Source organism: Canis lupus, chromosome 9 (genome assembly GCF_048164855.1).
Source record: "Canis lupus baileyi chromosome 9, mCanLup2.hap1, whole genome shotgun sequence".
In the NCBI taxonomy this organism is placed as follows: domain Eukaryota; kingdom Metazoa; phylum Chordata; class Mammalia; order Carnivora; family Canidae; genus Canis; species Canis lupus.
Window position 1 is genome coordinate 74,230,532 of NC_132846.1, and position 21,098 is coordinate 74,251,629.

The 21,098-nt window shown below is 71.4% G+C and overlaps 3 protein-coding genes and 1 long non-coding RNA gene across 10 annotated transcripts in view; 3 read left to right on the forward strand and 1 right to left on the reverse strand.

Moving 5' to 3' along the window:
- MTA1 (metastasis associated 1) overlaps nucleotides 1–5,772 on the forward strand; it is a 29,111-nt gene extending 23,339 nt beyond the window's left edge. For 4 of the 7 annotated variants that reach the window (XM_072840212.1, XM_072840208.1, XM_072840211.1 and 1 more), the window contains 8 exons: nucleotides 243–394; nucleotides 487–676; nucleotides 799–888; nucleotides 1,935–2,087; nucleotides 2,241–2,276; nucleotides 4,772–4,803; nucleotides 4,892–5,043; nucleotides 5,154–5,772. In XM_072840212.1, coding sequence (XP_072696313.1) covers nucleotides 243–394; nucleotides 487–676; nucleotides 799–888; nucleotides 1,935–2,087; nucleotides 2,241–2,276; nucleotides 4,772–4,803; nucleotides 4,892–5,043; nucleotides 5,154–5,304 — 956 coding nt within the window. In that variant the 3' untranslated portion in view covers nucleotides 5,305–5,772. Of the gene's footprint in view, nucleotides 1–242; nucleotides 395–486; nucleotides 677–798; nucleotides 889–1,934; nucleotides 2,088–2,240; nucleotides 2,277–4,771; nucleotides 4,804–4,891; nucleotides 5,044–5,153 lie in introns of those variants that run through there. The other 3 variants (XM_072840209.1, XM_072840210.1, XM_072840215.1) reach the window with 3 other exon arrangements.
- A 2,259-nt stretch (nucleotides 5,773–8,031) lies between these two features.
- CRIP2 (cysteine rich protein 2) lies at nucleotides 8,032–12,528 on the forward strand. Its single transcript, XM_072840216.1, has 8 exons — nucleotides 8,032–8,167; nucleotides 10,639–10,733; nucleotides 10,851–10,908; nucleotides 11,143–11,283; nucleotides 11,357–11,425; nucleotides 11,505–11,599; nucleotides 11,834–11,891; nucleotides 11,977–12,528. Exons 1-8 carry the CDS (start codon nucleotides 8,038–8,040, stop codon nucleotides 12,042–12,044), a joined length of 714 nt encoding a protein of 237 aa, XP_072696317.1. The 5' UTR covers nucleotides 8,032–8,037; the 3' UTR covers nucleotides 12,045–12,528.
- Nucleotides 12,529–14,258: 1,730 nt separating this feature from the next.
- LOC140640579 (uncharacterized) lies at nucleotides 14,259–17,443 on the reverse strand. The gene is made up of 3 exons (XR_012037318.1): nucleotides 17,061–17,443; nucleotides 16,593–16,799; nucleotides 14,259–16,209 (listed from the first exon to the last, which is right to left on the reverse strand). It is a non-coding gene; the product is annotated as an uncharacterized lncRNA (long non-coding RNA).
- Nucleotides 17,444–18,188: 745 nt separating this feature from the next.
- On the forward strand, nucleotides 18,189–19,599 carry CRIP1 (cysteine rich protein 1). The gene is made up of 5 exons (XM_072840217.1): nucleotides 18,189–18,360; nucleotides 19,001–19,095; nucleotides 19,186–19,243; nucleotides 19,320–19,366; nucleotides 19,472–19,599. Exons 1-4 carry the CDS (start codon nucleotides 18,321–18,323, stop codon nucleotides 19,358–19,360), a joined length of 234 nt encoding a protein of 77 aa, XP_072696318.1. The 5' UTR covers nucleotides 18,189–18,320; the 3' UTR covers nucleotides 19,361–19,366; nucleotides 19,472–19,599.
- Nucleotides 19,600–21,098: the final 1,499 nt, after the last annotated feature.

The following is a 21,098-nucleotide window of genomic DNA, read 5'->3' on the forward strand; positions in this document are numbered from 1 at the left end:
AAGTGCCCGCCGCCCGGCATCGGGGCCCACCCGCAGCGCTGGGCGCCCTGCTCCGTCCCGGGGTCCTGGCCGGGGGGCGGGGGCCACCCCTCCCGGGAAACCCTCCTCACGGGTGTGCGGGGGGCCTGGGCCTGCGGCAGGGCGGGGCGGCTCAGCGGGCGGGCGGGCGACACTGTGTAATGCTCTCTGCCGTCACTGGTTCTGCTTAAGGACCCGTCTATTTCCAACTTTGTTGTCCGTAGCCGCCCAGTCTTACCAGTGGTATTCTTGGGGTCCCCCTAACATGCAGTGTCGCCTCTGCGCATCTTGCTGGACATATTGGAAGAAATATGGTGGCTTGAAAATGCCAACCCGGTTAGATGGAGAGAGGCCAGGACCAAACCGCAGTAACATGGTAAGTGGGCACCCCTCCCCGCCCCCACGCGTGGCCGGGCGCCTGGCCCGCGGTCATGGCGCTGTGTCGGGGCGGCGCGCCCCCTTCCGCAGAGCCCCCACGGCATCCCAGCCCGGAGCAGCGGGAGTCCCAAGTTTGCCATGAAGACGAGACAGGCCTTCTATCTGCACACCACCAAGCTCACCCGCATCGCCCGGCGCCTGTGCCGAGAGATCCTGCGCCCGTGGCACGCTGCCCGGCACCCCTACATGCCTATCAACAGCGCGGCCATCAAGGCGGAGTGTGAGTGCCGCCCCCCAGCCCCGGGCTCGGTCCTCGGAGGAGGGGCTCACCAGCGTGCGGGGCGGCTGGCGGGTATGGGGGTTCTGACCCCGGGCTCCCTTCTGTGTGCCGGGCCCCCACAGGCACGGCCCGGCTGCCCGAAGCCTCCCAGAGCCCACTGGTGCTGAAGCAGGCCGTGCGGAAGCCCCTGGAAGCTGTGCTCCGGTACCTAGGTAAGCCTGCCCCGCCCCAGCCCCGCGTGGGCAGCCTGGCAGCAGGCGCCTGCAAGGGAGGGAGCCGGCCTCCGTGCTGCCACCGAGCCAGGCCTGGAGGGGCCCTTGGGGCCTGAGCTGCCGTGGCCCCCGGCACGTATTTGTATTTGTATTGCTTTGTATTGCTGCAGCGCGTGGGGGCTTGGGGGGGTCCAGGGGGGCCTGGGGGGGGTCCAGGGTTTGGCCGCACGGACTCAGGACGGGCTTCGGGCATCCACTGCAGACACCTGCAGGATGGTTCTTCACCCCCAGCCCAAGCGGACGGCCCATTGCCGCGTGAGCAGCACACATGCCTGGTCTGCAGCCCACGGGGGGGTCCTCGGCTGGCACCCCTGGGCTCGGCTTTGCCCACTGCTCAGCCAGCCATGGGCGGCTTGTCCTGGGGGCTCACCAGGGTGCTTGGGGGCAGGAGGGAGCTGGCCCCTGTGCTGGGCTCAGGGCGGGATCGTGAGTCAGTCCCTCCAGCGTGGAGGTGGCTGACCTTCTGTGAAGGACATTCCAGAACCATGACCTAATCGCGTTCCACGTGGACACAAGTGGGTTTGGCGTCATCAGATGTCTAGGGTCTGGGTTGGGGGGCTGGGCCTTGCCCCATCTTGAGAGCTACCGGGGCCCGGGGGGGTTGCTTGGCAGGTCCGAGCCTGAGCCTGCGGCCGGCCGGCGCTGAGGGGGGGCGTGGCCTTGGCTGGGCCAGCCTGGCAGTTAATTCATCACCTGGCCGGCGGCCAGCCCGCTGCCATCAGCTCCGGTGGCCTGGACCTAGACACCTCTGATGGGCCTGCTTGTTTATGGGCCTGTGTCTGGAGCCTGGAAGCTGCTGGCAGTCGCCCAGTGATCTGTGGGGCCCAGGCCCGCCTCGCTCTCCCCGCTCCTCGGACACCCTGATGGGCAGGGCCGGCGGTGTGCTCCCCCGGCCGGCCCCGTGGTCGACCTCCATCGGGATGGGCCCCGGGGGCTGCTCGAGCCATTCCCTAGCCACAGTGAGCCCCCGCTGTTGCTCCCAACAGAGACCCACCCCCGCCCCCCCAAGCCCGACCCCGTGAAGAGCGTGTCTGGTGTGCTCGGAGGCCTGACCCCGGCCAAGTCAGCCCCCGTCATCAACAACGGCTCCCCCACCATCCTGGGCAAGAGGAGCTATGAGCAGCACAACGGGGTGGACGGTGAGTCTCCGGCGGGGCGGCCAGGCGGGGCCTCCTCTCTGGGCCGGCGCGGCCTGCTGGCCTGGGGGTGCCCGGCCGGCCCTGTCGCTGCCTCGCCCGCGCCCGCTGATGGTGTTCTCTCTCCCTCTCTCTCCCGCCGTCGGGCGCTGGCAGGCAACATGAAGAAGCGCCTCTTGATGCCCAGTAGGGGTAAGGCCTGCGGCGGCCGCTGGCAGGGTTGCTGCGCGAGCCCCCGTGCGCTGCCTGTGTGTGCTGTACCCTTGCGTGCATGGTGCACGGCGGGCGGCTCAGGGCTCGCCCAGGGGCCAGTCCACGCGGGCCGGGCCGCACCCTGCTTCCCCGCGCTCCCCCGGTTCCCCTGTCGCTGGGCAGAGAGCCAAGTGCGGCCTCACGGGCCCCCCATCGCACGCACCCGAACGCCGTCTCCTTCCCCGGGGCCTCTGGCTCGTGGGGTGTCCCCTCCTTCCCGGCCCAGTGCCCGGTCAGTGGACTGTCCTTGCTCGTGTAGCCCTGGTGCCCCCGCCGCCTGCCTGTACTGTCTGCCGTCGCGCTGTGACCGCCCGCATGCCGTCAGCCTCTGCTCCCGCGGCTGCCCGCGCTGTGCCTACGACCCTCCTGTGCGCCCTGCCGTGGGGGGGGGGGGGCTTTGGGACCCCGGCCTCTCTGGTGGGGGCAGATAGGACCGAGCTGTGGGCCTGGCCGGCAGGGCTGGGGGAGGCACGCAAGGCCCAAGGGAATGTCCAGGCCAGGGCCTGACGGGGAGGCACGCGGGGCCAGGTGTCCCAGAGCAGAGGCAGCACGCTCCGAGTGGGGCCGGACGCCCAGGGGAAGGGGGGAGGCTGGCGGGGGGGAGCAGGGGCCGTGGGACCCTGCCGCCACCCAGTGCCCCGGTGGTTGGCGCTTCGGGAGCGGGCCTCCTGATCGTCCAGGCCAGTGCACAGTCACTGCCCCAGTGGCTCAGGGCCTGGCTTTGCCCCCTCAGCTGGGCGAGGGGCATCCACGGGCTCTGAGACTGCGCCACAGTGAGGTGCTAAGAGGGGTGGCCGTGGTGGCAGCGAGGGGCCTGTGGGCCCCGGAGGCTCTGGCCCCCCAGCGTCCGCCCGCAGCGGGATCCGTGTGGAAGGGAGGCAGGGACAGGGGAAGCAGGTCAGAGGCCCTGCTGACGGAGGCTCGGGGTCATGGTGCGGGCCAGCGAGCACAGACGTGCCCAGAGTTCCTGCTCACACAGGGCTGGGGAGCTGCTGCCAAGGAGTGGGCCAGGCATGGGGACCTGCGAGGGGCAGCAGGCAGTGGCCATCTGGCCTCGCCTTGCCCTGGGCCCTGCCCCCTGGCCTGCCCTAGGCCCCCGGTGCCCGGCTGTCTCTCTTCGTGAGCCCCTCCGTGGGGGCTCCTGCCTCCTGGCCGCCAGCCCCCCACGGTCAGCCCCCCATGGTCAGCCCCCCACAGGGCCTGCCACGGGCCCTGGTGCTAGTTAGCAGGTATCTTTGCTGTGCTTTGGGGCTTTGTTTGCAAAAAGCCATTAACGAGCGAGGTGGATAAAGTTAATTTGCTTCTATCGGTTTGTCCAAATTGACATGTTTGCGCATCTGCTCGGGTCCAAGCATGAGGGTCCCAAGGGCGCCGTTGCTGGGCGCCTCCCCCAGGAGCCCTGGCGCCACCCACAAGCCCTGCAAGCAGCGGCAGCTGGCCTCCTGAGGCGCCCCCGGGCAGCCCGCGGGCAGGAGCTGAGCTCTGGGCCGGCCCGGACCCTGGCACCCTTGGGGCCTTAACCCACTAACCCAGCCCTCCAGGCGCATCTGCTCCGCACCCGCCCTCCCCGGCCCGTGGCAGTGCACGTGCTCCCTGGCTAACACTAACCGTGTGTTTCCTTCCCTCCGCACCCGTCGCTCTGATAGGCACTTACCTGGGTAAGTAGCGCCGGGCCTGGGGGCTGCGGGGCTGTGGCAGCGGTGGCCCGTCCCTCCGCCCTGCCCAGGGGCGCCCCAGGCTAGGAGGTGTGCGGTGGGAGGGCTGGACAGCTGCACGCAGGCGACAGACCTCCGCCAAGGAGCGTGCTCGGGAAGGGCTAGTTCTGGAAGGCCGCCGGCAGGCCAGGCTCTCGTGCTCCCACGGGCCGCACCGTGTGCTCGCGTGCACGCTCACTGGCGCAGGCGGAGCCGGGGGGCAGTGGGGTCATCGGGGGTCACCTGGCTTCTCTGCCCGGGTGCCCGTGGCCGGGGCCTGGGGGCGTGTGGACCACGGCCTGGGAGGGTGCCCTCTCGAGCCGGTAGGGTGGCCGCGCCTGTGCCCTGGCCTCTCCTAGAAGCTTCCATGTGCTCCTCCGGGGCAGCCAGCCCCAGGGTCAGCCAGGGATGCTTGATGTCCCTGGGGAAGAGGCGCAGCGCTGCCCGAGGAGGGGCGGCCCCCCGCGGGGTTCTGGTACCACCGTGTTGATAGCCGGGCGAGGCGTTGCCTGGCTACCGCGTAAACCCGGCCTCGTCTGTGGCGGCCCAGCCGGGCAGGCGGTCTGCGTGCCAGGGACCGGGCCGTCACACCGGGACGCCTGCCTTCTGCCTGGAGCCCCAGGAGCTGGGGGGGCTCCCGCGGCCTCAGGCTCGCCCGGCGTGTGTGCTAGGCCGTGGCTTGAGGGGACGCAGCCCCCGCCCTCAGCTGCAGGCCTCACGCCCTGTTCCCCCTCTTGTCAGGTCTGGCGAACCACGGACAGACCAGGCACATGGTAAGAGGTCGAGGCGGCCACGGGGCTGCGCGGCAGAGCCCGGGGTGGGGGGGTGCGGGCGTCCCCCTCACGCCGCCCCTTGCCGCAGGGACCAAGCCGGAACCTCCTGCTCAACGGGAAGTCCTACCCCACCAAAGTGCGCCTGATTCGGGGGGGCTCCCTGCCCCCCGTCAAGCGGCGGAGGATGAACTGGATCGACGCCCCCGATGATGTGTTTTACATGGCCACCGAGGAGACCAGGTGGGGGCCTCCCCGGGGCGGGCGGGGGCGGGCGGGGGCAGCTCCCCGGGCTCCCCGGGCTCTTCGGGCTCCCCCGGCACCCCCGGCACCCCACGCCGCTCTGTTCGCAGGAAGATCCGCAAGCTGCTATCGTCCTCGGAGACCAAGCGAGCCGCGCGCCGGCCCTACAAGCCCATCGCCCTGCGCCAGAGCCAGGCCCTGCCGCTGCGGCCGCCCCCGCCGGCGCCCGTCAACGACGAGCCCATCGTCATCGAGGACTAGCGCCCGCGCCGCGCCGCCGACCACAGCCCGCGCCCCCGCCCGCCGCCCGCCCGCGCCCGCCCGGTTTTGGTAGCGTCCCCCTCCCGCCCCACCGCACAGAAACTGCTCCTCCGGGACGTCGGGAAGAGGCGCGCCGATTCCCAGGACGCCCAGGAGTCGTTTTTAGCTTTGTGTTTACTTTTTGGCCGGAGCGGAGCCGAGGAGCCGCCCTGCGGGCCCGCACCGCGCTGCGGGCTCGCGGGCCGGCCGGAAGTTTTGTTGTGTTCTGTTGAAGGTGCCATTTTAAATTTTATTTTTATTACTTTTTTTGTAGATGAACTTAAGCTCTGTAACTTACATCTGGAATGTTAGGATCGGCATGGCCAGCGGCCGGCCGAGCTGCCTGGTGGGGTTGGCCCCTGGTCTTTTCAAGTAATTTTCATATTAAAAAAAACAAAGAAAAAAAAACTCATAAAAAGAAAAAGCCAACTAGCCCCTCCCGTGTCTTGTGTCCCCTCGTCCCCCGCCTTGCCTCGGGCGTCCAGGCTGTCCCTGACCCCCAGCACCGCAGGGGCCGAGATCGGGTCCTCAGACAGGAACACACGTGAACACCGCGTGCCCCGCGGCTCTCCTGGCCTCCAGGCCGGGCTGGGGCTTCTGCTGGCCCCTTGGCCCCTGCCCCCCCACACCGGCCCTCTGTGGGACCTGGCCCAGTGACCCCCTGTCTCCCGTGAAGGTAGGGTGCAGAGCTCGGGGCCCTCACACAGCGGAGCTGAGACCCCCTGTGTCTGGTGGAGTCGGGGGGTGGCCTGGACCTGGCCTGGGACCCAGGCGGGCAGGTGCCTGGCTCCGGTGGCCCTGTGGCTCCTCTCCCACCAGGGCGGCCAGCATAGCTGGGTCAGGCCGGCCCCCCACCCTGCTCCTGGCACAGCCCTGCCCCAGCTGTCCGAGGATTTCTGCCCAGAGCCACAGGGCCAACCAACCCCCAGCAGGTGTGGAGTTTCCAAAGTGAGAATTTGCTCAGATTTCAGCAAATACGTTGTTCTCAGAAATTCTACCTCTGGCCATACCTCTGCACCCACCCCTGCAGGCCGGCAAGACAGGGGCAAGCTGTCTAGCCACCGGAGAGAAGGGTCTGGGGGGGACACCTCTCACTCTGTGCCATGCCAGCTGGCCTGGAGGAGGCTGGGCCGGGCCCTCCTGGGGTGGGGCCCCCTCCACCTTCCTCCCTGAGCTCTGCCTCCTCCTCCCCCAGTCCCACCCCTGATGCGTGCACATCTCAGCCACGAAATTAAAATAGAAACTACTTGTGCTCCCCCGCTGGAGACAGATAAGGGAGCCCTGGCCTCCCTGGAGCCCGTGATGGGGCCCTGTAAGGTGACAGGCCGGGGTGTTGAAGATGTTGAAGATGGCCCACTGGCCGGGTCGTCTGTAGCCCGGGTACTCCCACCCTGCCCTGGGACAGCTGCCCTGGGACAGCTCAGCCAGGAGCTGAGCTGACAAAGACGAGCTTCCTGGGCACCTCTTCCAAACCCCTGGGGTCTGAGGATGGGGTAGGGATCCCTCGGGCCCTCTCCCCTCCTGCACACAGACCCGCAGAACCTCCAGAGCCCCCACCCGCCGTCGAGCCCAGCCCGGGGTCCCTGCAGCAGAGCCTAGCCGGTCCTGTGTGCTGTTTACCACCAGTGTTGCCAGGATGCCGAGCCACTGTGGCCCCGGGAGGGGGGGGACCCTGGGGGTCTCTGTGGGCCCTGCCCGCTGCTCTGCACCCGCTGCCCTCCATCCTGCTCGCTGGGAGCCTGTCTGCCCTGGCCCTGCCCTTGCTGCGGCCCTCGGTGTCCATTGGTCCAGAATGGCCCTGTCACACCAGGGAGGCTCTGGTCGTGCCCTGGGACTGCGGCTGGGGGCGGGGCACCTGTCCCAGGGCTGTCCCTGCCGAGCTGTGCCCCATCGCTCCCCGGGCAGGGCTGGGCCCTGGGCCTGTTGCACACATTCCCTACAGGAGCCCCCCGACGCCCAGCCTCAGCGAGGAGGGGCCCGTGGCTGGCCGCCCTCCCCGGGAGGACCGCTGAGGCCTCCCCACCCCCATCTCCCGCCTTGTCTGGCACGGGCCGGAGTCAGGGTGCGGCCGCGAAGGGGGGCTGGTCAGGCTGGTCAGTCAGGCTTGAGGGGACCACATGTTTCTGGGCTGTTGTCCTCACGGGAATGGCAGTGGCCAGAGGGCGTGAGTGCGGGGGTGCTGGGCTGGGCTGGGCTGGGCTGGGCTGGGCTGCCCGGGCTGGGTGGGGTCGGCGCGGCGGGGCGGCCGGAGCCCCGCGGGGGCCCTGAGACCCGCGCACCCCGTCCTCCCGCGTCTGCGGCGGGTGAGCGCTTGGGGGCAGCGCCTGCCGCGGGTCCCCGCCGGGTCCCTCCGACCCGCACCCGCCGGCCGCGCCCGCCCGGAATCCGGCTCCCGCCGCTCCCGCCCGCCGCGCGCGTCGCTATGGAAACCGAGCAACAAAGGGACGCGGGGCGGGGGGGGCGGGTCCCGCGCGGGGTCCGGAGCGCGTCCCGGGGCGGGCTCGGGCCGAGGCCACCGCGCGCAGGGCCCGGAGCCGGGGGCCGCGGGCCCGCCCGTTGCCATGGACACGGCGCCGCGCGGGCCTCGGGGCGCGGGGCGGGGCGGCCCCTCGCGGCGCGGCAGGTGCGCCCCCGTCCCCCCGCCCCCCGCCCGGCGCCGCGGGCTCCCGAGGCCCCGCCCCGGCCGCGGAGCCAATGGGGCGCGGGCGGCGGGCGGCGGGCGGGGCGGCGCGGCGGCGCGGAGACGGGCGCGGGCGGCGGGCGCGGGCGGGCGCAGGGACCATGGCCTCCAAGTGCCCCAAGTGCGACAAGACCGTGTACTTCGGTGAGTCCCGCGCCGCCGCGGAGCCCTTCGCCGCCCGCCCGGAGCCGCGGCCCCGAGCGCGGGCGCCCAGGCGGGGGCGGGCGGGGCGGGGCGCGCGGGGCTCCCGGCCCGGGGCGCGCGGGGTCAGGCCGGGGCGGGGGGCGGGGGGCGGGGGGCGGGGGGCGCCCCGGGAGCCCCTGCGCTGCGGCTCTCCTCGGCCTCCGCGCGGACACGTGGCCCCGCCGCGCCCCGCCCCGCCCCGCCCCGCCCGCGACCCCGCCCGCGACCCCGACCCCGACCCCGACCGCGACCGCGACCGCCGCCCCGGGCCGGGCCAGACGCGCTGCGCCGGGGCCCGTCCGTGCGGGGGCGACCTCGGCTGCAGGCGCTGCGAGTCCCAGCGCGCTCCCCGCCCGCCCAGCCGCCCCCACCTCCGCGGGGCCACAGCGGCCCGGCTCCCGCCCGCAGCCCCGGGCACCTGGCGCCCACCCACCCCCGGTGCCCGGCCCGCCGCGCAGCCACTCTCCGGGCTGATTCCCTCCCTCCCGACGTGGCCTGGGCGGCGAAGTCCTGCCCCTGAGCCTCCCACCAACCCGGCCCCAGAGGGACTAGCGGTGGGGGGGGCAGGCAGGGGACCCTTCCCTGGTCGCTGCGGGGACAGCGGGTCTGCAGTGGGGGCTGGACAAGGTGGAGGAAGCCACTTGGCCTCCCTGCCCCCGGGCGGGAGAAGGAGGTGGAGGGTTGTTTGCTGTTCCCAGAGGGGAGGGACCGGATTTGGCCGCGAGTGCTTCTGCCCTGGCTGGGAGCCTAGGGGCTTCCGGCTGCCTCCCCGGGAGCTGGCCCAGCCCTCCGTCCCCATCCCCGTCCCCGTCCCCGTCCCCATCCCCATCCCCATCCCCGAGGGGGCTCATCCCTGGGGGTCGGGGTGGGGGGCGGCCCCAGGGTCCTCCTGCCAGCCGCACTGCCTGCGAGCCTGCCCCCGAGCCTGCCCCCCGCCAGGCCAGGGCCAGCTCGGGGCCCCCCAGGGCTGGCGGACAGCCGTGTGGACAGGACGGCCGTGTGGACAGCCCGGAAAGCCCGGAAAGCGCTTCTGCCTGCTTGGGCGGTCGCCGGCTCCCAGCAGGAAACAAAGGCAGCTTAGACCCGGCTGGCTTCTGTCCTGGGCGGGAGGCGCTGGCAGAGGGAGGGGGGCCTTTGGGCTGGGATCCTGCCCATCCCCCAGTCACCGCCCCCCCAGCACCAACACCCTTATGCTGAGTGGAACCTGGGCCAGGACACCCAGACTGACCGAATGCCTCGCCTTTGTGTCCCGAACAATGTGCAGCAGCCCGGTGGGGAGCCGGTCCCTTCCATGCCACTGGACCCAGTCCACTCCATCCTGGCAACTGGGCTGCTACTGTGCGGCCCCCTACCCACCCGGTGGCTCTCAGGGTCGTCCCCTGCCCCCGTGTGGCCCTGTGCTCAAGCTGGCCAGTGTGGCCTGGCCCTGGCGGCCCTGGGCTGCAGCTGCCACGGCCATCGCTGGCCAGCAGGAGCCCTGGGAGAGGGAGTGGGGCTGGCAAGGGACCCAGGACACAGGACCCCGTGGGCAGAGCGGCCTCGGGGAAAGGGGTGGGGCGGACGGGGTCCCCGAGGCTGGCCCTGGCCTGGCTGGGCCCAGCAGGTCCTGCCAGGGCCGTGGGGAGCTAGCACCTGGGGCCCCGAGCCTGGGGCGCCAGCAGCAGCACCCATGGGCATCTGGGAGCAGGGAGTGAGCCGGCCAGGCCGTCGCTGCCCACCCTCGGGGAAGCCGCTGGCAGCGTGCGCAAGGGGGGCCCAGGAGGCATCTGTGGGGCCTCGGCCTCCTGCTGGAGGGCCCAGGCCGCCTCACCTCCTCCGCCCTGAGGTTTCTGCTCAGACCCCTTCCCTTCGGAATTCCGGCTTGGCTCCGGCCTTTCTTCCTGCCCTCTCCTCCACCGCCCTTCCTGCCCCGCTCTCCTGGGGGGGCCCCACGCTTCCGCGCATTGGGAGGTGGCCCAGCGGGCGGGGTGGGGAGATGGGGGGTGACTGAGCCCTTAGTGGCCAGGCTGACCCTGAACATCAGCCAGCAGCTGGACGCAGTGGGGCGAGGGTTCTCCCCATCTAGACAGGTGGGCATCCTGCCCCCCGGGGTGGAGCGACCAGAGGCTCCGTAACCCTCCATGCCCCCTGCTTGCGGGCCGGGGCAGGGGGCCTCTGGCAAGTTAAGGCCCAGCTGGAAGGGTTCGGGGACCTGCGGGGGGGGGGCAGGTGTGTGAGTGTGAGGCAGGTGTTTGAGGCAAAACCTCAAACCCGGGTCATCTCAAAACCTAAGGTGCTAGGGCTGGGACCCCGCACGGGCAGCGAGGGTGACCAAGACCCAGCAGGGGAGCAGGGACTCCGAGGAGCAGAAGGCGGTTCTGGCGGGGGGCGGGGCAGGATGAGGGCGCTGCAGCCCTGGCCCTGACACCTCCCCCGGCCCCCCCTGCCCCCAGCGGAGAAGGTGAGCTCCCTGGGCAAGGACTGGCACAAGTTCTGTCTCAAGTGTGAGCGCTGCAACAAGACGCTGACTCCCGGGGGCCATGCGGAGGTGAGCCCCCTGCCCTGGGGCTGCGGGGAGCAGGGCGGGGAATCCCGGGCTCCCCCACCCTCAGGCCGGGTCTGTGGCTGCGGGGTCCCAGCCCTCACCCGGTGCCCCCCTGCCTAGCACGACGGAAAGCCGTTCTGCCACAAGCCCTGCTACGCCACGCTGTTTGGACCTAAAGGTGAGCTTGGGTCACCCTCCTCAGCCTGCGAAGCCTCTGGCTCCGGGAGGCCTGGCCCCTCCCCACAGTCCCCCCCATCCTCCGCGCCCTTCCCAGGAATCTAACCCGGCCCTCGGCACCCCCTGGGTGCCGAGTCCTGACCCCACAGCGAGGCCGCGAGGGCCCTTTCCTGAGCGGGTCAGTGGGGTGCGCGAGGCCGCCCGCCACTCACCCCACAGCGCCCGCCGCCCGCAGGTGTGAACATCGGGGGTGCCGGCTCCTACATCTATGACAAGCCCTCTGCTGAGGGGCCGCAGGTCACCGGCCCCATCGAGGTGCCTGTGGTCCGGGCTGAGGAGCGCAAGGCGAGCGGTCCGCCCAAGGGGCCCAGCAAAGGTGGGCTGGGTTCCGTGTGGGGGGCGGGGGGTCCTGGGGGGCTGCCCTGCCCTCACCGCTCGTCCCCCCCCAGCCTCCAGCGTTACCACGTTCACGGGGGAGCCCAACATGTGTCCTCGCTGTAACAAGAGGGTCTACTTTGGTGAGTGACCTCGCCTACCGCCAGGGGGTGGGGGTCTCCCCAGGAGGGTCCCCGGCATCACCGTCTCCCCCCTTCCCAGCCGAGAAGGTGACGTCCCTGGGCAAGGACTGGCACCGCCCGTGCCTGCGCTGTGAGCGCTGTGGGAAGACGCTTACTCCAGGCGGGCACGCGGAGGTGAGGGCCCGGGCAGGGGTGTGGGGCGGGACGGCGGGCGGGTGCTGCCCCCCGGCGGCCAGAGGGGAGGCATGCCGCTGCAGAGCATGGGCCTCCACCGAGGCCCGAGGCGCCTGGGCCTCCACCCAGCGGGCTGCAGGTCGCGGCTTTGAGATCTTGAAGGCCGCGGCCGGCCGAGGGGTGTGTGGAGGGGGCAGGTGCGGGACTCGCCGCCCACCCCCGTTCCGCCCGCAGCACGACGGCCAGCCCTACTGCCACAAGCCCTGCTACGGAATACTGTTTGGGCCCAAGGGTGAGTGTCGCCAGGAGGGTTGGGGTTGGGGTTGGGGTGCCCCGCCCCGCCCGGCTCCCCGCCACCTTGCCGCCTCTCCCCGCAGGAGTGAACACTGGAGCCGTGGGCAGCTACATCTACGACAGAGACCCCGAGGGCAAAGCTCAGCCCTAGGGCGAGGGCCCGTCCGCCTCCCGCCGGCCTGCTCCGGAGCCCGCTGCTCGGCCCCGGGGGCAGCCGCTGCCCAGCCCGGCCCGGCACGTCCTGCCTGCAGGCCCAGGGCCCGGTGCCGCGGGTGGCGGCCTGCCTGCCCACGCCTGTTGCTCTGGCCGCCCCTCGCCCTCTTGTGTCCTCATGGTCTGTGCCCCTCCTCTGTGTGTCTCGTGTCCCTGTGTGCCCGTGGCCCCGGTGGGTCTCCCTGGGGTGGCCACCCCACACTCCCCCTCTCGCGGCCCCAGGCCTGCCCCACAGTATTACTTCTGCTTCCCTTGCCAGTGACGGCCACAGCCACGCTCTTCACGGTGTTCCCAGGGGGGCACCGAGGGCGTCCGTCAGGAGCCCTCCGCCCACCTCCCGCACCGCCTTGCAAACGCTTGTCTGACACGCGGCTCACACTTACCGCTGAGATTTGCTGTCAATAAAAGGTTTGAGGATCGGGGGACCTAGTGCTGTGTGTCTGGCTGTGGGTTGGACGTGAACCCAGGACGGCATCTCTGTGTCCCATCCACGGGTGCTCCCGGCACCTGCGGGCGGGCTTCTGCTGGCGCTGGGGTCCCGCTCCCCGGGAATGCCAGCCGTGGGCACCGGGGCCGGGAGACGCCTGGTTCCCTCGGACCCCGGGCCCGGGAGGGGTTAGCGTGGGAAAGAGCCCAGGGCCTGGCACGCGGAGGAAGGGGGGCAGGTGGCCAGAGGAGGGGCCGTCCATGGGTGTGAGGGAGCTGGGGAGGGGACAGCGGGCCTGGATGGGGAAGGGGGGTGGTCATTCGTGGGGGACAGAAGGCAGGCAGCGTGGGGCTAGGACCCGGGGCCTTGAGTGCCCTGCTCAGGTGCTCCTGCCCAAGCAGCGTTCCTGTGTCTGGGTCGGCAGGGAAACTGCAGTCACCCCCGCTCCCCACGCAGTCCCACCTGCGGCTTTGAGGACCCCTCGCCCGCCGGCTCCTCCTGTCTGGTGCCCAGCAGAGGGCGCAGCTTGTCCTTGGCTCCGCAACCGGGCTGGGCTGGAGCCGAAAGCGGGCGGGCGGCGCCAGCCCTGCTGGGCCCCTGTGTCCTGCACCCCAGGACCAGCTCCCCGCGTCCCAGCCCTGGCCCACCCTCCGGGCCCCAGGCTCCACGTAGCTGAGCCTGGCTGCGGTGGCCATTGTCCTGGGGGCAGCCAGCCGTGTCCCTGGGGGTGGATCGGCGGGATCCGGTGTCCAGCGATGCCAGGCCGCCCTCCTCCCAGGCTGTCCAATCCGGGGCCCACCGTGGGCCGCAGTGTCTCCTCCCACCTGGCCAGCCTGGGAGTGCAGCCAGAATGTGCAGGGCAGGTGGCCCGCGGGGGGCGGGGGGGACACGCTGGAACAGGTACCCCCAGGGCAGCCAGGGAGGCTCGGGCGGCCACAGGGCCCTCGGGGAGCTCCGTGGAAGGCCCCCACCTACCGGCTGGGGGAGGCGTCCTGAGCCCCGCCCGCCCGCCCGCCCTGGCTGCCGGGTCGGATGGGAAGTGCCTGCCCCTCCCTGAGCGGAGCTGCTGAGGGCACGGCCCGGGCCTCCCTCGGGAGCCTCCAGTGGAAACTATGCGGGGACAGACGGGGTGGGCGGCGGGGACGGCCCCGGGGGAGACGGGCCCCAGGCCTGCCCGGGACACCGCGCGCCCCAGCCCCGGCAGGGAAGGCGCGTCCCACTTCCTGCGGGCGACGATGACGCGCGCCCTGTTTGTTTCCCAGCGGTTGTCACGGAGACCGGGGCGGCGCCACCCTCGGCCTGGCGCGTCGCTAGGCGTGTCGGGAGGACGCCCGAGCCCCTGCGCTGCTCGCCGGCGCCTCGGTGGCACCCGCTCCAGGAAGCTCGGGCGAGTCGGGCCCCCCGAGGCCGCAGCCCCTCCGACGGCCGCCAGCCAGCGGGGCGCCCGCAGAGGCCAGCGCACAGCCGCCTCCCCGTGCCAACCGGCGGGGCTCTGCAGCTTGGGGAGGCCCGGCCCGTGTGGCCCTGGCTGCTGTCCCCAGTCTGCTGTGCAGTCAGCTGTCTGCACCTCCCTCGGCCCCGCCCCCCTGAGGGCCTAGACCCCGGCACGTCCCCCTCCAGGTTCCCCACGGTCCCCCCGCCGCCCCCGTAGCATCACATCCCCCTTTCCCCTGCCCGAGGCTCCCTGAGGACCCCACCCAGCTGAGGCCCCCTCCCGACATTTCTTTAGGACCTGCCTAAGGACCCCGGGTCACAGCCCCTAGCCGTGGTCCCCGGGATCGGTGTCAAGAAGTCAGCAAGCGCCGGTGACCCTGGCTCTGGGCTGCCGGGGGCTGGGCCAGGTGAAGACTGGCAGGGCACCAGGGCCGCAGGTGTAGGCAGCACACTTCCCGGGCCTGGCCGGCTGCCGGGGGTGGGAGGCTCGGGCTCGGGCCCACCGAAAGGCTCAGCTGCTGGACTCGTGAGGCCAGAATTTGAGGCAGTTCTGCTTGGGCTTTGTCTCCAGGACATGGATCCTTGGAACGAGGCTTAGCTTCCGTGGGGGACGAGGGTCACCCCAACTGGCCAGACTGGCGCCCATGCGGGGCTGACTGAGGGAGCTCAGGGCTGGCGGTGCCATCCTCTGTGCCACTCCCGCCTCCAGGACAGGAGGAGCGGGGCGGCCCTCTCACGTGGCCCGGGTGAGGCCCAGGTGGTCAGGAGCAGAGTCCTCCTGCGAAGGTGCAGCGCCCCAACCCTTCTCCTGCCTCAGGGCCAAGGAGCGGCCACGGAGGGCCCAGCAGACCCGCTCTGGGGCAGAACCTCAGAGCAGGCCGGGGGTCCCGGGGGACAAGCTGCTGAAAATAGGCCCTGGGAATGTCTGAGCGTCCATGACTCAGCTGGGCCTGGGGAGGGCAGAGGAGTGCACACTGGGGAGGGAGCCAGCAGCTGCCCCGGGGCACTTGGCCCTTGAGCCTTAGGAGGGAGCAACCTGGGCAAGGCAAGGGTGGGGCGGGGGTGTGTGTGGAGGGAAGGGCAAGCGGACTGAGGTCTTGCTTGGTGCACCAGAACCCCGCAGCTGCCTCCCCCAGGTCTCGGGGGTCCTGGGGTACCCCCATGCTGTCCTGGAACAAGGCGGGGCATTCTGGGCACAGAGGCAGCCTGGGGCCAGCAGGCGTCTGCGTCCTGGCCGCTTTGTGCCTCCCGCTCGGACACGGCCCCTGTGCCTGCTGGTAGCACCAGGGCGCAAGGTGGGGAGGCCCATGGTGTCCTCCATTGTTCAGGCACCAAATGCCATAGCGCCCTCCAAGGAGCGGGGCCAGGGGGTGGGTGTCTGGGCAGGGCAGATTTGGGTCTTGAACTGGTCCCCTGAGCCAGGTCAGCGCTCTGACCCCCCACAGGTGCGTCCTGAGCCAGGTGAGCTGATGGGAGTAGGAGGCCTTGCACCTGGGGAGGGGGGCAGATCTCCAGGGGAGGCCGTCAGGGCCCGGACTGGTACCCAGCCGAGCCCAAGATGGGGGTGCTCCCGGACATAGAGTCTGGGGGGTGATGGGGACCGCAGCTGCTGAGGGGTTCCAGGCCCCGTGGCCCAGCAAGGTAGGTGGGAAGCTCCGGGGACTTGAGGAGCATGCCAGTCTGTGGCTGATGATTTTCGAGGGTTCCAGGGAGTGTGTGTGTGTGTGTGTGTGTGTGTCTGAGTGTCTGGAAAAACTGTGCTGTATACCAACTGGAGGGCCAGGCGCACGGCCCTTGGCCCCCTCTGGCATCCTCCCGTCACTCTGCAGTCCCGTGACCATGGCAACGGGGAATAACAGCAAGGCAAGCTAGCAAGAACCTCATCAACCGTTTTCAAAGGGGGGCCTCCCCCATGGTGGGCGCGGTTGGAGTCGCAGTGGGGGAGGCAACCCCGGGGCGCGGTGGGTGGAGAAGCGGACAAGGCTGGCTCATGGCCTCCCCCCGCCCCCGCCTGGAGCCTTAAGGTGGGCTGGGGGTGCAGGCTGGGTGGAAACATGGGGAGGCAGCTGGGGTACCCAGACAGACGCACTCATACACGGCTGTGTCCATGGCACCGGGACACACGTGGGCACAGCCTGACACCCTGTGCGTGGCCCATCATCGGGGCGGGGTGGAGGCAGCCCTGCCCTGGAGCCCCAGGCCTGCAGCCAGCACCCCCGTGCAGGGCAGCCTTCTCAGGAAGCTGCAAGGGGGTACACGTGACATGAGTGGGAGTACGCACGTGGCTGGAGCCCCGTGATCCACTACGAGAGAACCCCCCACACCGTGTCAGCAGTGGTCTGGGGCCTAGGGCCCTTCTGCTGCAGCCCCTGCCCCGATGCTGCACCCCCATGTCTACACTGCTGTCCTCTGCTGTGTCTGTTTCTGAGTGTCCATCTTCCCGCCCTCCACGTCCTGCTCTTCCCCATCTCGGCCTCTCTCCAGCTCCTGGAGCCGGGAGACGGGGAAGTCAGCCCCCCACACCCCCACCCCGTCACCCTGCCTGTCTGCAGCAGCAACAGGCCAGGCCGGGGAGACACCAAGGGACGGGTGGGGCCGTGGGGGAGGGCGGGCTGGTGGGCTTACCTGCAGAAACCGTGCCGAGGTGCCCCAGCGCCGGCCACAGGGGCAGTGTCCGTGGGTGGGAGTCTGGGGGCTCCGCCAGTGTGTGGTGTGCACCCCTGCTCCTGAGGGCGACAGCCAGCCAGCCACTGAGGGGTTCCCGGATGTGGTGCCAGGCGTGCAGAGTCCAGCTGTGGCTTCAGGAAGGGAGTCGGGGGCGGGGGGGCGGAGCTGGGGGTGAGTAGAGGGCAGAGTGAGGAGCAGGAAGTGAGGCTGTGGGGTCTAGGGTGCCATCCTCATGGGGGGCTGGCCCTGGAGGTGGTCTCCGTGGCCCTTGAACCACAGAAGCTGCCACCCCCACCCCAAGCCAGGCTTGGGGGGGCAGAGGCCAGGCGGGTGGGGGCCGGGGGTGGGGGCGCCCATGGTTTCCCTCCCGTCCCCCAGTGACAGCCAAGGGGCCTATGATGGGTCAGTGGGCAAAGCCGCAGTCACCGTGTGCTCTGTGGGGAGGCAGGCGCCCCTGGGTCCTGTTCGAGGATGGTCTCCAGCACCTTCCATGAAGATGCGGCCTGGAGAGGCCCAGGGCCTGTTTTGTTTTGAGAGACGGGTGTGTCCAGGGTAGCCAGAGGGAGGGACCCGTGGAGGAAGGGCAGGAGGGGCAGACTGGCTGGGGTCCGGGCAGAGAGTGACCCCGAAGCCCCGGATGGTGCTGCTGCGGCCGGAGGTGAAGGGTCCACAGAGCCCCCGAGGGAGGGCGCCGCTCCCCAGCAGCTAGAGAGGGAGGTGGAGAGGCTGCCAGTGACCCGGAGGGAGGACAGGGCAGGGATTCCCGCAGGCCAGGCCCCCGCCCAGGCCGGGGCTACAAGGCGGACAGGAGCCCGCGCCCCTGGGCGCTCCCACCCCGGGTGCGTGGAGGCTGCCGGCTCCACCCGGCGCCAGCCCCCACTTTCCCTGGGCGGCGGCCCTGCACTGCCCCCGCCGTGCTCACTCGTGCGCTTCCCACAGAGATAAGGAGCCCCTCCCTGGACGAGATGCCCTGGGCACGGCTGGTCGCGCCTTCCCTGACAAAGCCGGGCCGCACAGATCGCGGTGACACCGACGCAGGGGACGCCCCGACTTGGAGCCCCCTCGTCCAGGTCCCCCGGGCTGCTGTCCTGTGGTCTCGCGGGCAGCGGCGGGGCAGGGGGGGGGGTCCAGGCTCCAGGAGTGAGGAGGCCGGAGGCGAGGTCTTGGAGCGGCGGCACCAGGCTGAGATGCCCCGGCAGCTTGTCCCCGACCCTCTGCGGGACACGGTCGGTGCGGTGCGGAGGAGCGAGCCCACGCCGGTTTGCAGGGATTTGCATTTTAGCGGTGACTCGGCCCCTCCCTGGCTCCCAAGCATCCGGGGGCTCGGGCTGGGAGCGCCTTCCCGACCTGGGGAGCCCTCTCCCTAGACCCCTGCAGCCCCCGGAGGAGCCGCCCCCTCGGTGCATCCCCAAGGACCCCCGCGCGCCCCCGGGCGCCCCCCCCGCCCCCCGTCGGCTGGCCCGGGTGCTGCCCGGAGGCGGGGGTGGACCGATGACCTTTCCTAGCTGCTTGGCCTGGAACCAGGCCCTCGGGTCCAGGTCCTCGACTCGGGGGCGGGGCGCGAGGGGGCGGGTCTCGAAGGGGCGGGGCCTTGGGGTCGCTGAAAGGCGCGCACCCGGCCGCACCCACCCAGTCCCGCTCTCCCGTCCGCTCCTGCCCTGACGTGCGCGCCGGACCCGAGCCGCTATGCCTAAGTGCCCCAAGTGCGACAAGGAGGTGTACTTCGGTGAGCGCCCCCCGCCCCCTCCCAGCCCGGGCCCCTCCAGGGCCGAGCGGGCGGGTCTCCCTGGAGGGCGGGCGCGCCCGGGACCCTGGGGCAGCGAGCCGCCGGCCGCCGGGCTGTGCGGGGGGACCCGGCGTCGGAGCCCCCCTGCCCCCGCCCCGCTGTGTCCCCCCTCTGTCCTGCTGCTCCTCCCTGGCCCTGGTCACCCCGTTCCCTGCCGTCCCCCCGCGGCGCGCCCTGGGTGGGGACCGCGCTCGAGCCGCCCCTCCCATCGCTAAGTAGAAGCAGACGCGGAAACCGGCGCTCGGGGCGCGATCCCGGGTGCCGCCTCCCCGCCCCGCGCCCCGGGGTCCACCCCGGAGGGAGGAAGTGGGAAGTGTCTTCCCCGCCTCCGCCCCAGAGAAGGGCGCCCCGCAGGCCCCACCCCTCGGGCCTGCAGCTCAGCCAGGCCCCCAGCCCTGGCCCCCCAGCGCCCCCTCTTAGCTTGCCCTGGGGACTGGAGGTGCCCCTCCCTACTCCTGGGCACAAGGGCGAGCTGGGACCCTGGGCGGCCGTGGGTGGGAGCAGGGCAGGTGGAGGAGGCTGGTGTGCCCTGTGACCCCGTAGCAGGGCCTCACCCTGGGGGGTGTCTGTGCCTCTGCAGCTGAGCGGGTGACCTCTCTGGGGAAGGACTGGCATCGGCCTTGCCTGAAGTGTGAGAAATGTGGAAAGACGCTGACGTCAGGGGGCCACGCCGAGGTAGGTGGGGCGCGCAGGTGGGCGTGCAGGGCGGCAGGGGCTCAGGGCTGGGCGAGGGCCCACAGCCCCTCATGGCCCTTCTCTTTGCAGCATGAAGGCAAGCCCTACTGCAACCACCCCTGCTACTCCGCCATGTTCGGGCCTAAAGGTACGCTTCTCGGGGCCCCTGACCTGCCCCCCCAGCCCCTGGCTCCCCCTAACCTGCCTACTCTTTTTTTCTGCAGGCTTTGGGCGGGGTGGAGCCGAGAGTCACACTTTCAAGTAAACCCAGGTACACCCCCACGTCCCCCAGCCTGGCGGATGCGGCCCCCGCTCCTAAGCGAGCTCCGAGGCTCGCTGGGCCCGCTCTCACCTGTCTCCGTGTCTCTCTGCACAGGTCATGGAAAGGCCATCCCTGGCTGCCCACCGGGCCACACCCTTCCAGGCTGATGGCAGGCCTCATCCCCTGGCACCCGGGGCTACCCTGTAGACTCTCGTGCCCTCAATAAAGCTGAACGCTCAGAAGCCCTGCCTGTGTGTGCTGAGGAGGTGTGTGTGGGGGGGAGGCTGCAGCTGGCCCCTGTGACCCCAGGCCCTGCCAGGGACACTAGCTCTTCCTGCTGCGGCCAGCCTTGCTGCCCCCTGCCCTGGTGGCTGCTGTGCTGGGGACCGCCGCAGGCCGAAGCTTCCTCCACGGGGCAGGCGGCTGTGTGCCTGGAAGGCCCCACGGCGGCTCGGCTGTCCAGCGCCCGGACCCGCAGAGCTTCTGGGATGGGGCCGAGGGAGCGCCCACACTTCAGTGGCAACATGAGGCCTCCAGCCGGTGGGCGGTGGCCACAGGGTGCATCTGCTGTGCTCACACAGTTCCGGTTTTTGAGAAGCTCTGGGGGAGTTGGGCTGGGGAGTCCCTGCGTGCTCTCCCCGCTTCCTGCCGCACCCTGTCCCCATTACCCACCCGCCCCGTGTGCCAGGCGGGCCACGTACCCGTGGGGGTATCGCCTGGACACTACCACCGCTGTCCCCCACAGCTCTCCACTCCGAGGCCCAAGCGGCCGCCGGCCACCAGATGGGGAATTTGAGGACTGGCTGGGCAGTGCGTAGTTGGGGGATTTCTGGAAACTCCCCTGTCAGTTCTGGGGGCACCTGCAGGCTGGGCCACACTGGAGCCTCCCCATTCCCCGCCCCCTCCCAGCCAGTCGGACTCGGGCCCTGGCAGAGGGCCACCCCTCCTGGGCCTTGGCCCTACCCTAGGGTTTTGCCCGTGGCCGTGGAGGCCTGAGCTGGACAGTGTCGGGAGGTTTCAAGGGCCAGCTGTAGGGTGGCTCACAGAGCCTAGGCGGTGGAGCCAGAGCACGTCTGGGGGGACGGGGTAGGAGGGAACAGACGGTGCTAAGGCGAGGCAGGGTTTCTCAGGGGACAGCGGGGCAGGGGCCGGGGCGGGGGACTTGGAGATTCAGCGGTGGCTCCCGCCTCCTGCGGGTTCAGGGGCTCACAGCCAGGTGGGGCGGATGCAGGATGAGGGCTGAGCCTCCACGCCTGTGGCCGGAGGGCGGCCCAGCAGCGCAGGACACGGGTGGGGGGGAAGAGCCTCCCACGGGAAGCCGCAGAGAGGAGCCGCGGAGCCGCGCGGCGGGGCCAGGGTGTGCTCGTTGTCCCGACGGCCGCAGGGCGCTGCACCCCCGCCCGTGGGCAGGGCGGCCAGCCGGAGGGGGGCGCGGGCGGGGCGGGCGCGGGGAGGGGCGCGGGGGGTCACGCCCGTGCCCACGCGTACCGCAGGCAGCCCGCCGGCTCCCCAGGCCCGGGCGCCGTCCGAGACACCGGAGACGCGGCTGCCCCCCGCCCCGCCCCGCCCCGCGGCGTCGGTGCGCACGGCCGGACCCGGGCAGGGGCAGGGGCGGGGCGGGGCGGGGCGGGCGAGCAGGGCGGCCGGGGTGCGCGGGGGCCTCGGGGGCCTCGGGGCCCGGCCCCGCCGCGCTGCGCTCCCGGGCGCTGGCCCTGCGGGCGCCGCTTGGGGCGGGCGGGGC